At 45.7% G+C, this 17,312-nt stretch overlaps 1 protein-coding gene across 1 annotated transcript in view; it reads right to left on the reverse strand.

Moving 5' to 3' along the window:
• LOC6641585 overlaps window positions 1-17,312 on the reverse strand; it is a 92,492-nt gene that overhangs the window by 34,331 nt on the left and 40,849 nt on the right. Inside the window, exons 15-34 of the mRNA XM_047011097.1 lie at window positions 16,537-17,163; window positions 16,028-16,249; window positions 15,727-15,909; window positions 14,961-15,446; window positions 12,457-14,898; window positions 11,764-12,384; window positions 11,384-11,701; window positions 10,749-11,072; window positions 10,364-10,681; window positions 9,961-10,293; window positions 9,565-9,891; window positions 9,172-9,489; window positions 8,647-8,964; window positions 8,253-8,576; window positions 7,559-8,188; window positions 7,145-7,483; window positions 6,751-7,059; window positions 6,118-6,444; window positions 4,448-6,037; window positions 1,194-4,379 (exon numbers count right to left, since the gene is read on the reverse strand). Coding sequence (XP_046867053.1) covers window positions 1,194-4,379; window positions 4,448-6,037; window positions 6,118-6,444; window positions 6,751-7,059; window positions 7,145-7,483; window positions 7,559-8,188; window positions 8,253-8,576; window positions 8,647-8,964; window positions 9,172-9,489; window positions 9,565-9,891; window positions 9,961-10,293; window positions 10,364-10,681; window positions 10,749-11,072; window positions 11,384-11,701; window positions 11,764-12,384; window positions 12,457-14,898; window positions 14,961-15,446; window positions 15,727-15,909; window positions 16,028-16,249; window positions 16,537-17,163 — 13,542 coding nt within the window. The remainder of the gene's footprint in view (window positions 1-1,193; window positions 4,380-4,447; window positions 6,038-6,117; window positions 6,445-6,750; window positions 7,060-7,144; window positions 7,484-7,558; window positions 8,189-8,252; window positions 8,577-8,646; window positions 8,965-9,171; window positions 9,490-9,564; window positions 9,892-9,960; window positions 10,294-10,363; window positions 10,682-10,748; window positions 11,073-11,383; window positions 11,702-11,763; window positions 12,385-12,456; window positions 14,899-14,960; window positions 15,447-15,726; window positions 15,910-16,027; window positions 16,250-16,536; window positions 17,164-17,312) is intronic.

The following is a 17,312-nucleotide window of genomic DNA, read 5'->3' on the forward strand; positions in this document are numbered from 1 at the left end:
ATTTGGATATAAGTAAAACAAGTGTCTATTGCGGTTGGTTATATCAATTGATTTATTGATTTTTGTTAAACTATATAAATTAATTTGCTACAGAGTTATGCGTAATTAAATGAATGGCATTTTTCATAGCTGTTTAATTTTTCTTTGGTCATTTCATCACTGTTATTCAAATTAATTCTGTCGCGTACCGTTGTTACAGCAAAGGCAAAAATAATAATTTTCAGAGGGGTTGACAACAATGCAGTACTCAATTTTGGGCAGGTATTAGGTAATTTTCAATTTATTAGGGTTAGGGAGGAGGGCGACAAGGTCAGATAATGGGTCAAATAAACTAGATAAAAAGCATATTCTTGTGTTCAAATAAGGCATAAGAGAGGCACAAAAACAGGGCGAGGGGGGTTAACAAAAGTAAAGGCAGTGGTTTTTGGTGAAAGAGGCAATATTCAGTTGTACAAAATAAATAAGCAACAAGTAAGGCGTGGCAAGTTTGCATATTGTAATCAAAAGGCGTTAAAGGCATAAAAAAAGCATATTTAATAAATTAAAACTAATTAAAAACCATGGCTAATGCCTCACATAGACACTTTCAACAGCACATCAATTCAGACAACTCGTACAGAAATGTGTGCAATATTGAAATTTGCATTTCGCTTAAGTGACTGAGTGACAAAAACAAAAAAACAACACTTTTCTTGCAATGCAGTGTGCCTGTGTGTGCGTTAACCATAGCCTTTAATGTATATTGTGTTTAAAAAAAAAAAAAAATCTATCTAAAAAAGCGCACTAGAACAAATAACACGTGTAAGCTAAGTGAGACATATATTTTGCATTTGAAAAGTGCAATAACATTGAGTATCAATTGCTGCGGCTGCAATTGATTTGTGCATGGAATTTGCTCTTTAATTCTAATGCGCTTTCGAATATCGTGAAACTGCTAGTATTTCGGGATATTTAAATATTTACGTTACGTTATCAAAGGTAAGACACAGGGAGCGGGACGGATTCAAAAAGAAAGATTTCAATTTTAACATCGCGTAACAGTTTCACTTTAATTATTTTCTAACGAGGCGCAAACAAAACATATTTGCAGTGTTTTAATTAAGCATCGGCTATAGCAAAAACCAAAACCAAGCATGTTTGCGCCTCGACCTAACTCATTTCATGTGCAATAAATAATGAAAATGGGGTCCTACCTTGCTCCTGTTGACAGCCAGTAAACGGATCTCCAGTATAGCCTACATCGCATGTACAGATGGGTCGATGATTGGCCACATTACAACGAGCATTGAATCCACATGCTCCAACGCAAGGATCAGCGCACTTTTGACGGATGCATGCCTTGGTTGATGGGCATTCCGGATTGATGGTACACTCGGGACGGCAATTGGGTGGAGTGCCAATAAACGTTGCGGCGCATGAACATGCCGGATTTCCATTAAGTTCCTTACACTCAGAGTTGGGGCCACAAGGTGATGGTGAGCATGGATTGCCCTTTGGTTCGGGTGGTGGTTGGCGATCTTCCTGGTAGCAGCGTGTGAATGGATCGCCAGTAAAGCCAGTGTTGCATGAACATGATGGATTGTGATTAATAACTTGACAACGCGCAAACTGGCCACAAGCACCGGGGCAGGGATCTACGCATTTCTTTTGTATACAAGCCGTTTGCAATGAACACTCGGAGCTGACAATGCATTCAGGTTTACAAGCAGGTGGTGATCCTAGCATTCCGGGCTGACAGGCACAGACAGCGCCTTGTGCTGATACGTGACACAAACTGTTGCTTCCACAGGGATTGGGCTGACATGGGTCCTTTGGTACGGGGGTCTCTTGACGACAATAAACGAAGGGGTCGCCTGTGTATCCCTGCAGGCAACTGCATATTGGAATATGGTTTGAGACATCACATTGCGAGTTTTGGCCACAGGTGCCGGGGCATGGATCAACACACTTCTTATTCAGACAAGACTTGTTAGGAGCGCAATCGGTACTTAATGTACATTCTGGTCGGCAACCGGTATAGGGATCACCGTGGTAATCTGGCAGACAACTACAAATGCCAACACGACATTCTGCATTGGCACCGCATGGTTGTAAATCACAGGGGTCGCTGGACGCGATAGGTGGCGGCGTGGATCTCTCAATAACTTCGACGCATTGCACAAACGGATCGCCAGTGAAGCTAGCCCGACAGGTGCATATAGCCAAGTGATTTTGAACACGACAATCTGAATTCACGCCACAAGATCCTTCACACGGATTGCGGCATTTTTCAGCAATACAAGCGCGGTCTGAAGCGCAATCTGTGTTGACGACACACTCGGGTCTGCAGTTTGGTGGGGCACCGATGTAATTTTGTAGGCAAGAACACGACGCTTGGTCACCGCGTACGCGACACTCCGAATAAAGGCCACATGGTGAGGGTTGGCAAGGATTTTTTTTATCATCATTCTCTTTAGGAGCAGGAACATCGGGAGCTGGATAACAACGGGCAAATGGATCGCCAGTCAAGTCTGAAGGACAACTGCAAATGGGGTTATGATTGATCACCTCGCACTTGGCGTTGATACCACAAGTTCCGGCGCAAGGATTAGCGCAGCGGAATTTGTGACAAGCCTTGTTTTGAGGACATTCGGCATTTACAGTGCATTCGGGTTTGCAGTTTGGCGGTGCACCAATAAATGTTTCCAGGCATGAGCAGACAGCCAGAGAGTTAGATACACGGCATTTGCTGTTGGGTCCACAAGGCGATGGACTGCAAGGGTCTCCGACTGGCGCAGGTGTTGTTGGTTCTACGCGGCGACAATTCGAAAACGGATCACCTGTATATCCATCGATGCATACACAATTGGGCACATGGTTAACTGCATAGCACTGGGCATTCGATCCACAGATTCCAGGACAAGGATCTTGGCATTTGTTACGAATACAAGTTTTGTCTGTGGCACAATCCGAGCTGAGCACGCATTCAGGGCGGCAACCTTCATAGGGGTTTCCTTGGTATTCATCGATACATTTGCAGGATGCTGCGCCGTTACGCTCAATGCACTCAGCATTATCTCCACATGGCGATGGCTGGCATGGCTTGATAGGTTCATCCCGCTGTTGCAAACATTGTACGAAAGCATTTCCGACAAATCCTTGAGGACATGAGCAGGATACAGAGTGAGCAATGACGCGGCACTCTGCATTCGTTCCACAAGATCCTGGGCAGGGATCGCGACACTTGTTGTTAATACAAGCCTGCGTCGATGGACAGTCTGGGTTGATAATACATTCAGGACGGCAATTTGGTGGGGCACCAAAATATTCGGGTAAGCATTGACAGACTGGGGTTAAACCTGAGGCCTTGCAAATCGAATTGGGTCCACAAGGCGATGGCACACATGGGTCACTGTCTACGTGTTTATCTTGCGCAGGCATTTGTATTTCAGTGCAACCCTTGAATGGATCTCCCGTTTGTCCAGGTGGGCAGCCACAAATGGGACTGTGGTTAATGACCTCACAGCGTGCATCGATTCCACATGCACCTGCACAGGGGTCCACGCATTTCTTGTTTACACAAGCCTGTAGTGCTGAGCATTCACTAGACACAACACATTCGGGACGACATTGAGGTGGTGCTCCAATATATCCCTCAAGGCAAGAGCAGACTGCGTGTCCGTTGTGGTCGCGACATTGACTGTTTGCACCACACGGTGATGGAGCGCAAGCCTTCACCTCTGGCGTTGGCTCTACTACCTTTACACGGCAATTGGTAAATGGATCTCCCTCATACCCTTGGATGCAAGAACATACAGGAATGTGATTCATAACCTCGCAAATGGCGTTGTTGCCACAGGTACCCGGGCACGGGTCAACACAACGATTGCGCATACATGCCTTATCCCGAGAGCAATCAGCTGATAGTGTACATTCAGGACGACATCCCTCGTAAGCATTACCATGATAGTTATTTTGGCAACGGCATTCTCCATTAAAGCAATCCGCATTTGGACCACATGGACTGGGATCACAGGGATCTTCTGGTCTGGGAATCACCTTTGTTTCTGGCAATTTGCTACAACGGATAAACGGATCACCAGTGTAGCCGTCAATGCAGTTACAAATGGGTAAGTGATTGAGCACGTGACATTTAGCCTCAAATCCACATGAGCCGGGACAAGGATCGCGACATTTCTGATTAATACAAGCTTCTGTGGGTCCACACTCTGAATTGAGAACACATTCTGGTCGACAGCTAGGTGGTGCTCCAATGTAGTCTGGCAAGCAAGAGCATGCCGGGCTACCACCGACTATTTGGCATTTCGAATTAGGCCCGCATGGGGACGGCACGCATGAAGGTGGTGGTGGCTCTGGAGTTGTCACATCAAGAGTTATTGCTGTTTGAAGTAAAAAAAAAAATATGTTAGTGAGCGTAAGTCGATAAAGTTTCAATACAATTAATTACCTATTTTGGAGCACTGTACAAAAGGATCGCCAGTCATGCCGCGTGGGCATGTGCAAATAGGACTATGGTTCTTGGTGCTGCAAATGGCGCGAATACCACACGTGTGTAGGCAAGGATCGACACATTTCTTGTTAACGCAAGCTCGCTCTGGTGCACACTCAGCACTAACGACACACTCTGGTCGGCAGTTGGGAGGTTGGTTGATGAAACCTGATTGACATGAGCACACGGCTTGGTTATTAATGCTTCTGCAGTTGCTGTTGGGACCACAGGGTGACGGTACACAGGGATTTAAAGGCGGTGGCGGCGTAACTGGTACGAGTCTACAGCTAAAGAATGGATCTCCACTATAGCCCGCTGGACAATTACAGGTTGGTACATGATTGTCAACAGTGCAGATGGCGAACTCGCCACACATATTATCACAGGGATCAATACACTTAAAGCGCACACAGGCACGGCCAGGAGAACATTCATCATTGGTTTCACACTCGCGGCGACAACCACGTTGTGCGTCATAAGGATTGCCTTCAAAGCCATCGTGGCAATAGCAGGCACCTGCTCCATTGCGTTCACGACACTCAGCATGGGGACCACAAGGTGATGGCTCGCATGGCGATGTGGGTGGCGGTGTTGGCAGTTCTGGTTCCTGTAGCGTACAACCGAATAGAGGATCGCCGGCATAACCATCGGCACAGGAACAGACAGCGTTGTGTTGAACCACTTGGCAAATGGCATTGCTACCACAAGAACCGGGACAAGGATCAATGCACCGCTCCTGTTGGCAGGATAAATGATTTTGGCACTCGTCATTATTGGTACACTCTGGTCTGCAATTTGGTGGACGGCCAATATAATTTGGTTGGCAGGAGCATGCAGCTTGTTCGCCGATCTCCCGACAGATAGAGTTAGGTCCGCAAGGGGTTGGAACACACGGATTCTCGGTGCTCTTGGCAACATCTTTGACACATCCCGAAATTGGATCACCAGTCATGCCGGAAACGCAGCTGCATATGGGATTGTGGTTAACCACCTGACACTTGGCATTATTGCCGCAGGCTCCACGACAAGGATCAGCGCATTTCTGATTAATGCACGCTCGATTTTGAGGACACTCAGAGCTGACAACACATTCGGGTTTGCAACCGGGTGGGGCGCCGATGTATCCTTCGAGACAGCTGCACACCGCATGGCTATTTGAATCGTGACATTGACTATACGGTCCACAAGGCGATGGTTGGCACGGATTCTCCGGACGACGCGTCACAATTTCAATGACTGAACATGAGCGGTGCGGATCTCCTGTATATCCATCAAAGCACATACAGTTGGGTGCATGATTCAGGACCCGACATTCGGCATTAATGCCGCAGGCTCCTGGACATGGATCTTGACACTTGTTATTAATACAAGCAAGAGCACGATCGCAATCTGGGTTTTGGACACACTCTGGGCGACAACCGCTGTATGGATCTCCAATGTATTCAGGCAAGCAGGCACATGAACCAGCACCATTCCGTTCACGGCATACGGCATTCGCTCCGCATGGGCTTGGGTTGCACGGATTTCGAGGTATTTCAGTTGGTGTAACTGCAGGGTAGCAAGAAAAAAAGGAAAGCAATACGAATAAGTAAAGGAGAGCGTGATATTTGACATGCAAAAATATATACTTCGCTGTACAACAGCACAACCCGAGAATGGATCTCCGGTGTAACCAGGCTCGCAGGCACATGTCGGATTATGCTTAATGACCGTGCACAATGAGTGCAGGCCACAAGCTCCAATACATGGGTTTGCGCAACGCTGATTGACACACGCCAGGTTGCCTGGACAGTCCGCACTACTCATGCACTCGGGCCGGCAGTTGGGTGGCCGTCCGAGATAGTCAGGCAGACAGGAACATGCAGGCGAACCACGCACATCAATGCATTTTGAGTTGGGTCCGCACGGGGAGGGTATACAGGGATTACCAGTTTCTTTGGGTGTGATAGGCTCCACTAAATAGCCACAGTCATGCCAAATAGTTGAAGTAAGTGGAGTGGTTACACAATAAACACATTTACACAAACACATTTACATAGTTGAAGAGTTGAAAGTTCGGATAGTACAGTTGTAGAGGGTTTTTGTTTTTTTTTATAGAATGTACATAAAAAATAAAAAACATAAAGTAAAAGAACAGAAATATTAAGATAAAGGGTTTATATACATGCAGGAAGGATTTTCGCCAAGCAATCCAACTGGACGAACTAGAATGTTTGCTGTCCAATTGTCTTGCCAGCTAATAGATATCTACACATGCTTACATAGTATTTTAGTGCATCGATTGAAAGGATCTCCAGTAAAGCCTGGAGCACAGGAACATGCAGGATAGTGGTTTATGACTTGACAACGTGCCTCAATGCCACAGGTACCTGGGCAAGGATCTACGCATTTTTGATTCTGACAGTTCAAATCTTGTGCACAATCGGAGCTGACAATGCACTCAGGCCTGCAGTTGGGCGCAGAGCCAATAAAACCTGACTGGCATGAGCACACGGCATGGTTGTTGATTTCACGGCACTGGCTGTACGGACCGCAGGGTGAAAGTACACAAGGGTTAACATCAGCTTGTGCTGGGGATGGGGCAATAAGGAAGACGTGGGGAGAAATTAGTCAGATTTTATCCGCTTTGGGTTCGTTAGTAACTAGTACACCTACGTGGTGGAGGTAGCTGGGGTATTTCGCGGCAAGCACTGGATGGGTTTCCAGTGAAGCCGGCCAGACAGTGACAGCTGGGCAAATGGTTGAACACACGACACTCGGCATTCAAACCACAAACGCCCGGACATGGGTCTGTACATTTCTGATTTCTGCACGACTTGTCGCGTGGACAATCACTATTTACTACGCATTCTGGCCGGCAGCCACTGTACGGATCTCCGAAATATTCAGGCAAGCAAGAACATGAACCGGCGCCATTTCGTTCTCGGCATTCAGCATTGGGACCACAAGGAGAAGGTTCGCAGGGAGTCAGGCGTTCTTGGGGAGTTGGCAGGGCTAAGGGGTCCATAGCATAAGGAAGAATTTAATAATATCTGAACGTAGATGGTTGTTTGAGAGGTGGTTGCTTACGTTGAGGATTGCAACCGGCGAAGGGGTCTCCCGTATGGCCAGAATCGCATGTGCAAACGGGAGAATGATTCACAACATTGCAGAATGCATTAAAGCCGCAGGAGCCTGGACATGGATCCTTGCAGCGTTCATTGACGCAAGCCAAATTGGCAGGACACTCAGAATTTAATGTGCACTCTGGACGGCAGTTAGGCGCGCGGCCAATAAAGTTTGGTAGGCAGGAACACACACCGGTTTCGCCTATAACGCGGCATTGAGAATTGGGTCCGCATGGACTCGGTACACATGGATTCTCATTAGACTTGGGGCTTTCAGGCTCTTCACGCCAAGGTGCACATCGTATAAACGGATCACCGCTATAACCAGCTGGACAAGAACAGATGGGGTTGTGGTTGGTGACCTTACAAATAGCCTCATTGCCACAAGTTCCCGGACATGGGTCTACACAGCGCAAATTAACACATGCCCTATCTTGTGAGCATTCCGAACTAACTGAACACTCGGGTCGACAGGAAGGTGGAGCACCAATATAATTGGTAATGCACGAACAGACCGCATGCTCGTTAACTTCGCGACACTGACTATAAGGACCACAAGGCGAAGGTACACAGGGTTGAACAGGTGCTGACACTAAAAATGTATTATGTGGAATTATTACTGGATGGCCAAGAACGACGTAAATAAAATACTCTACATTTTGGTATTTCGCGACAATACTGAGATGGATTTCCTGTGTAACCAGAAGGACAGCTACAGCTCGGCGCGTGGTTAATTACATAACACTCGGCAGCTACACCGCAAACACCTGGGCAAGGATCACGACACTTGTTGTTTAGACAAGCCCGATTCTTTGAACAGTCAGTATTTAGAACACATTCTGGACGGCATTCTGTGTACGGATCCCCATAATATTCGGGCAGACAGGTACATGAACCAACACCATTTCGTTCCTTACATTCGGCATTCGCCCCACAAGGACTGGGATTACATGGTTGCGCGATTTCCGTGGGTACAATAACTGAGAAATGACGGTATATGACATTTAATAAAAAACTATAATCTTCTTTCGACAGTTCAAAAACCCTTACTTTTGGGACTACATTCTGAGAATGGATCACCTGCATAACCATCTATGCAACGGCAAATTGGTCTATGATTATTTACAAGGCATGTAGTCTGAACACCGCAGGTGCCCACGCATGGGTCCTGGCAGCGTAGATTGATGCAAGCCAAATTGCCCGCGCACTCCGAGTTTGAAGTGCATTCAGGACGGCAATTTGGCGCCCTACCCAAATAATGTTGCAAGCATGAGCACACGGGTTGCTCATTAGCCGCCGACACCCGGCACTGAGAATTTGGCCCACATGGTGAGGGCACGCAGGGATCAACAGGATCTTTGGGGCGTTCTACATATACCATGACACCAAATATATTTGACAAACCGTAACATGCACCAAAAAAAGCCATAAAATAGTTTGTACATATAAAAGAAATAGATAGTAAAATATATAAAGTAGATGTCGATAATGAAGAGCTTTTTGGGATGATATTAATGAAGGGCAAAATACTGGCCCATTTTATGGAAAATGATGAAGATGATTTGGGATTCTTACGTTCTTGAAGAATGCAGCGAATAAATGGATCGCCGCTGTAGCCGGGACTGCAGGAGCATATGGGATTATGATTCAATACGCGACAGAGCGCATTATTTCCACAGGTACCCGGGCATGGATCTTTGCATCGTTCATTGATGCACGACTTATCCTGTGCGCATTCAGAACTGCTCATGCACTCTGGCCGACAGTTTGGTGGAGCGCCGATATAATTGGGGATGCAGGAGCAAACTGCATGACCATTAAGGGCACGACAATTGCTATACAGCCCACATGGCGAGGGCTGACATGGATTTTCGGGTACTATGGGATCGGGATCTAAACGCATTGAAATATTCGTCAATTAATAGAGCTCTTCAAAATAGGGGCCTAAATAAAGTATTGAGGTCTTACAGCGCGTTATTTCGGTAATCTGATGACAACCAAATTGAGGATTTCCTGTATAGCCAGGAAGGCATTCGCAGTTGGGGGCATGATTGAACACAGCACATTGCGCATTATGTCCGCACATGCCTGGACAAGGGTCAACACATTTTTGGTTTACGCACGATCGCGATTTATGACAATCTGAGTTAATCACGCAATCGGGACGGCATTCTATATAAGGATCTCCAAAATATTCGGGTATACATTTGCAGGATGCTGCTCGGTTACGTTCCTCGCAAATGGCATTTAAGCCACATGGGCTAGGATGGCACGGTTGACTGATTTCTATGGGTGCTGTGTAGCAACAGAAATTGAGTTTTTGAGTATATTTTGTGAGTTTAGTGGGTTTACTGGGATTCATACTTTCTATAATCTTGTAGCAGCCTGAGAAGGGATCTCCGGTGAAGCCAGCGTCACACATACATACGGGTGCATGAAGGCTAACGTGACATATGGCATTATTGCCGCAAGAACCAATACAAGGATCGGCACATCGTGCATTCATGCAAGCCATTCGTCCCGGACATTCTGAATTAATTGTGCATTCTGGACGGCATCCCGGCGGACGTCCAATATAATTTGTTAAACAAGAACAAACCGCCCCGTTGCTAGACGGCTGGCATTGAGAGTTGGGGCCACAAGGCGATGGTACGCAGTGATTTATGGGTACAATGGGGTCAGGTATGGGTGTTGGCTCTACAATTGGTTAATAGTAATATTTTATTTAGAGTTCTTCATAGCCCTACAGGGATTGTGGAAAACCTACTTCTTTCTGGCACACACTGATGGAACGGATCACCGGTGTATCCATCATAACAGCTACAAATGGGCGAGTGATTCGTGCAACGACAACGTGCATTATACCCACAAGTACCGGGGCATGGATCGCGACAGCGTTGATTGATACACGCTCTATCTGATGGACACTCTGCACTGGTAAGGCACTCGGGTTTACAATTTGGAGGAGCACCCAAATAATCAGGAAGGCAAGCACATACCGGCCGTGTGTCAACCACGTGGCATGTGCTAAAGAGTCCACAAGGCGAAGGCCTACATGGATCTTTGGGTATTGGCAGATACATATCTACGAGAAGTATTAAATGATAGTTTAAGTCTAAAGTTCCGTTAGCAGTAAAGCAAAAGGGGCATACTTGAGGGTCGCTCGATGCAGGCGCGCAGTGGATTCCCTGTATAACCAGGCTCACAACTACACACGGGCTGGTGATTGGCAACACGGCAAAGGGCATTATAACCGCAGGCGTTGATACATGGATCGCGACACTTCATATTTATGCAGGTTTTATCGCCGGGACAATCGCTGTTCTGCACGCATTCAGGGCGACAGTTAATATATGGATCACCGAAATAATTTTGTATGCAGCTACATGAGCCCGCCCCATTACGCTCGCGACAAATGGCATTTGCACCACAAGGTGATGGATAACATGGATCAGAGGGCAAATCGGGCACCATAACTGTGATGCAGATATGAAAATAACAAGCAGGCGAATGATGTAGAAGACAAGACACATTGGTACCAATTGAAAACATATCTTACATGCTAAGTGGATACAAATAGTGATACAATGATACAATATGATGAAGCTACAATATATACATAATACAAGACACATGCATGAAATGAGATTAAACCATAAAACCCATACTTCTAGAGCACCACTGAAAGGAACATTCAACATTAAGGGCGCTAAAGTAGCGCATACTTTTACTTTAAAAGGAATTCCATTGTGAAAGGATAGCAAATAATCGAAATCTGTGTACTCACTTCGATGCATACTGCAGCCATTATACGGATCTCCTTCGTAGCCCTCTTGGCAACTACATTTAGGTTGATGATTTTGCGTTTTGCATAGAGCATTAAAACCGCAAGTACCGACACATGGATCTTCGCAACGTTGTCGAATACATGCCCTGTTTGATGGGCAATCCTCGTTGATAACACATTCTGGTCGGCAATTGGGTGGGGCTCCGAACATACCGGGTGCACAAGAGCACTCAGCACGGTTATTAACATCGCGGCAGTTGGCATTTGGACCACATGGGTTCGGAAGGCATGGATTGACATTACGAGATGGCTCTGGGGCTGGAAATGGAAACAAAAAGTTAAGCCTGAATTTAATTAATCGATATCTATTAGTTACTTACGTTTAGGCACGCATTGCTCGAATGGATCACCAACGTAGTCGATTGGACAAGAACATATGGGATTGTGGTTGTTTACTTGACACTTGGCATTAAAGCCGCAAGTACCGCTACAGGGATCAGTGCACTTTTGATTGATGCAGGCCAAATGTTGGGCACATTCAGAGCTAACCACGCACTCGGGTCTGCATGTGGGTGGTGCACCAAAGTATCCGACCTGACAACTGCAAGTTGGATGTCCTTCCACAGTGCGACATATGCTATTGGGTCCACACGGATTCGGTTCGCATACACTGACTGGTCCAATAGGAGTACGCTTGCAACCAACAAAAGGATCTCCTTCGTGACCACGGGTACAGCTACAGGTAGGTAAATGATTGACCACCGAACATTCGGCATTAGGACCACAAGCACCAGTACAGGGATTGCGACAATGTTGCTTAATACAGGCTAGCGCTGAGGGACACTCCGAATTATAAATACATTCTGGTCGGCAACCAGTACTATATGGATCTCCAAAGTACGGCTCAATGCAACTACAACGGGCAGCATCGCTATGTGGCGTGCAAACCGCATTCTCTGCACATGGATTAGGATGGCAAGGATTTATATGATCTTGTGGTTCTGTAAAAATAAGTAAGGTAATTTTTAAAAATTAACTATATCCACATGGACTAGCTAATAAAAATAACATACCGCGCTCAATGACCTTTGAACAACCAACGAAAGCGTCTCCTTCATAGCCTTGATCGCAGCTACAGTGCGCCGAATGGGCAATTACTGTACAGCGGGCATTGTGGCCACAAGTATTAGCGCACGGATTTTGACATTTTTCTTGTATACATGCTTTATCGGAGGGACATTCGCTGCTTAGAGTACACTCGGGGCGACAATACGGTGGGCTACCAATATAATTAGCCACACACGAGCATACAGGTCGATTTTGTTTAATCTGGCAAATCGAGTTGGGTCCGCATGGGGATGGAACACATGGATTTTGCTCCGATTTGCCAACATCTGGCAGTTCTGGTATTCGGGAACAAGCCACAAATGGATCGCCCTCGAATTGTGGTTCACATGAGCAGATTGGATTGTGATTTAATACTTCACATCGCGCTCCAATGCCACAAGTACCGGGGCAAGGATCGGCGCATCTTTGATTAAGGCATGCCTGATTAAGCGGGCACTCGGAACTCACTACACACTCTGGTTGACAGACGGGTGGTGCACCCTTGAAATTGGGTAGGCATGAACAGGCGGCATATCCATCAGCCGAAGCAAGACAACGTGAATTGGGACCACATGGCGATGGCTCGCAAGGGTTGCGTGGTCGCTCTCCGGGTGGCGGAGGCAGATAATAAGGTGAACAGCTCACAAAAGCGTCGCCAGAGTATCCATCGGCACACACACAAACAGGTGCATGATTAACGACGCGGCATACTGCATTAATGCCACAGACTCCGACACAGGCATCTTCACACTTGGCATTGACGCAAGCTCTATCTGCGGAACAGTCGCTATTTAAAACACACTCCGGACGACATCCAAACTGAGGGTTCCCAAAGTATCCCTTTCGACAAACACAGACCAGTCCATTGTTGTGACGTTTACATTCCGCATTGGCGCCACATTGCAATTTGGCGCAGTTTGGTGGTGGAGTTGGGACAATTGGCGATGGCGTCGAGCACTGTTCATATGGATTGCCATAGAGCCCCTCAATGCATGTGCAGACTGGGTTATGCTCATATACATTACAAATGGCATTACGTCCGCAAGATCCAGGGCATGGGTCTAAACAACGCTGTCCCAAGCAGGCACGATTGAAGGGACAATCAGAATTGGCAATGCACTCCGGGCGACAGCGAGGATTTTGTTGAGCGTTAGGTCCAAAGCAGGGATCACACAAGGCCACACCATCACCATGAATTGAGCACACATCGTTGGGTCCGCATGGCGAAGGGGCGCATGGATCCCGTGACACGTTTTTCAGAATACCAATTGGTACACACTGTAGGAAAGCATCTCCGGCAAAGCCATCTAAGCAGTGACAGACTGGGGTGTGCTGACGCACATTGCATATAGCATTGATTCCACAAATAGTGCCAGCACAAGGATCAACGCACTTGTGATTTATGCATGATAAGCTTTCACCGCAATCTGAGTTAATATCACATTCCGGCTGGCAGCCAGACTGTGGGTCACCAAGATAGCCCGGAATGCAAGAACAAACAGCGCGATTATTTATAAGCTTGCACTCACTATTGCGACCACATGGACTTGGCACGCATGGATTGGCTTTGGGATGGTCAAGGCTGTAACAACGGAGCCCTGGATTACCAGTTAAACCAGAATTACAGGAACAAACTGGATGATGTTCATCGACGCGACAGCTTGCTCCATAGCCGCATGCACCAGGACAGGGATCGTAACAGCGGAAACCCATACACGCTTTGTTGTGAGGACAATCAGCATCAATTTGACATTCATAACCGTGACAACCAACCAGAGAGGTTGGATCACCAGAGAGGCCATCAGGGCAGACACAAGCGGTTTGACCATCACCAGCCACTACACAATTGGCATTGGGTCCGCATGGGTTGGGGTCGCAGACGGTACGACTCGGTTCTCGGCATCCCTGGTAGGCATCTCCGACATATCCTGAGCGGCAGTAGCACTCCTCACGATTTCCGGCTACATAGCAATCGGCATTGCGTCCACAAGGCCCAGGTTGACAGAGTTCAATTGAAACGGCTGGCTTCTCGCAAAGTCTAAATGGATTGCCAATCTTGTTATCTGGACAATAGCAAACAGGCTGTCGTGACGAATCGCAAATAGCTCCAGTGCCACATGGATTTGGATCACAAGGATTAATGGGCTCAACGCAACCTCTGATCGTATTTGGACTTTCTACATAACCTGGAAGGCAGGTGCATTTGGAAAAGCCATTGCTTAAAACGGAACACTGAGTATTGGGACCGCATGGTGATGGATCACAGGGGTTTGAGGGCAGTTCACAGGCAATAAGCGGTGGTTGACCTTCGTATTCGGGAAGGCAGAAACAAACTGGTGATCCATTAACACGGCGACATCCGGAGTTAGGGCCACATGGATTTGGTGTACACTCATCACCTTCGGGAACTGTAGAACAAATAAGTATAATCGAATCAATCGCATCTTAAAGTTTTATTTCTAATACTTACTGCAATTCTTGAAAGGATTTCCAGTCAGGCCCTTGGGGCAGTAACATATGGGATTGCCATTATCTAGTTCACAAAGCGCACTCAGGCCACATGGATTAGGTTCGCAAGGATTCTGTGGTGGACTGCAACCCACTTTAGGATTGCCATTATAGCCAGGTGGACACTTGCATACTCCCCTATGATTGATAACATCACAGAGAGCAAAGGCACCACACTGACAAGGTGAGGAGCATTTACCATTAATGCACGCCTCATTCACATCGCACTCGGAGTTACTGCGGCAACCCTGTTGCTGAACACACTGGACATAGGCATTTCCCAAGAAACCAGGCAAACAGTGACAATCGATGCCATGATTAACCGGCACACATTCGGCGTTCTCACCACAAGAATCTTCTTGGCATGGATTAATGCAGCGACGATTAAGCCGATCACAAAGTTTCGTCGGGGGACAATCCTCGTTGTATTGGCAGACATGGGTGCGTGCTTCGGTGGTTTTGGTTAGGAATAGTGGTTAAGGTGCATAGCGGATTGTTCGGTGTATTTATAATTCATTTTGTGTTTTTGTAGTCGTGGGTTTTTTCGGGGCAGTACATAATTTATACATGGTGGCAATGGTGTACGGGAATTTGTACAGTGTATGAAATAGAGAGACATCGGAAATAAATAAATGTGACATTAGCAGATAATTACATAAAATTTGAAATGTATTTTATCCATTTAAATAGTAAGTGCAATTGTGCAGTCCACAAAACGACCTACTAACCTGGCTGGCAACCAATAAATCCATTGCCTTGGTATCCATCTGAGCAACTACACTCGGCCGCATGGTTTGTGTTAATACAAATAGCGTTTTGGGCGCAAGGATCATGTTCATCGCAGGGATGTTGACAACGTTGATTAATACAAGCCTCGGTCACTCCACAATCAGAATTGTCTTGACACTCCACTGTTAATGGTAGAAAAAATTTGGAATAAGTTGATTTGAAATGATATTCGTAGAGTTAATAGAATTAATTGTCAAATAAATATGTAAAGATGAATAGATTAATTGATTAGTGGCTTACTTGAGGTTTTAGTAGGTACACATTTAACCATTGGATTGCCTTCATGGCCCTGTGGGCAAGTGCATATGGGTCGATGACTTTTAGCTGTGCATTTAGCACTGGCAGCGCATATTTTAGCAAATTCACATGGATCCTGGCATAGGCCCATGTAACAGGCCTCGTTTTCAATGCAATCATTGTTTGATTGGCATGGTTCAGGTGTTTTTGGTGTACCCGGCGGTTCTACTTGTTAGAAAGTGAGTAGGTAAGTAAGAATATTGGTTAAAATTAATATAAATTATTATTCAGTTAGGTTACAGTTAAAAATGATTTCATATTATTCTTAATATATTTTTATATTTGCAGTAATATTGTTGATATATACAAGAAAAGATAAATATTTACATTTGTCATTTTAGGACATTGAAATATATACGTAAATGTACTATTATTTCAAGAATAATAGATCCGATGTATTATTTAATATTTCAAGATCCCAAAGTGAAAGTAATCATACGTAAGTAAAATACCTTTCTTCCGACAACGACCCAATTTACAATGCTCGTTTGGAGCACAGTTAGTATCTATGGTACATGGATTAATTAGTGTGATATCTGTTGTGTTTCCTGGTGGTGGATTTATTGTTGGAATCAAAGTATCAATTTCAATGGTTGTGCCGGGCTCTGTAGATAATTCTGTGGTCCAAACTGTTCCACTAGTCACGGTTGACGTATCTGGCATCTCATTTGAAGTATCCAAGCGAGTGGTCTTCATTTTTGGTGTTGTGCTTCTTGTCTGACTATCACCCTTATTATCTTCACCACGCAAGGTTGTGCTGGTCACAGGCGACACAGTGGTAGTCGTAATTGATGGTTCTGGAGTTGGCGTATGAGTAATATTATTCTCACCATCACGATAGCCTTTGGTGTGACCCGATTTTGTTGTTGTGGTCTCTATTATGGGCTTAGTCGTGAAGGTTTTGTTAGTAGTTGGGCTAGTGATTGTGCTGGATTCAGTGATGCTAGTAGTGCTAGAGGTGGTGATTGTTGCCTTTGAAGTGGTTTTTGGGTTAGATGTTGGTTTTCTGGTTGTTGTTGTTGTTGTCGTTGGTTTCTTTGAGATTGTGGTGGTAGTACTAGTTGTTATTGTTACATTAGCTAAGGAAAGAGATATATTTACATGGGTAAAGGGAGGTTAATTTATATTACACATATGTATGTACAAATTATATTTACACATTATTAGTTAGAAATTTAACATGTGAATTCAGTCTAATTATTTTGATTAACCATGTATATAGAACTTA

Source organism: Drosophila willistoni (assembly GCF_018902025.1).
Source record: "Drosophila willistoni isolate 14030-0811.24 chromosome 2R unlocalized genomic scaffold, UCI_dwil_1.1 Seg200, whole genome shotgun sequence".
NCBI classification, from domain to species: Eukaryota; Metazoa; Arthropoda; class Insecta; order Diptera; family Drosophilidae; genus Drosophila; species Drosophila willistoni.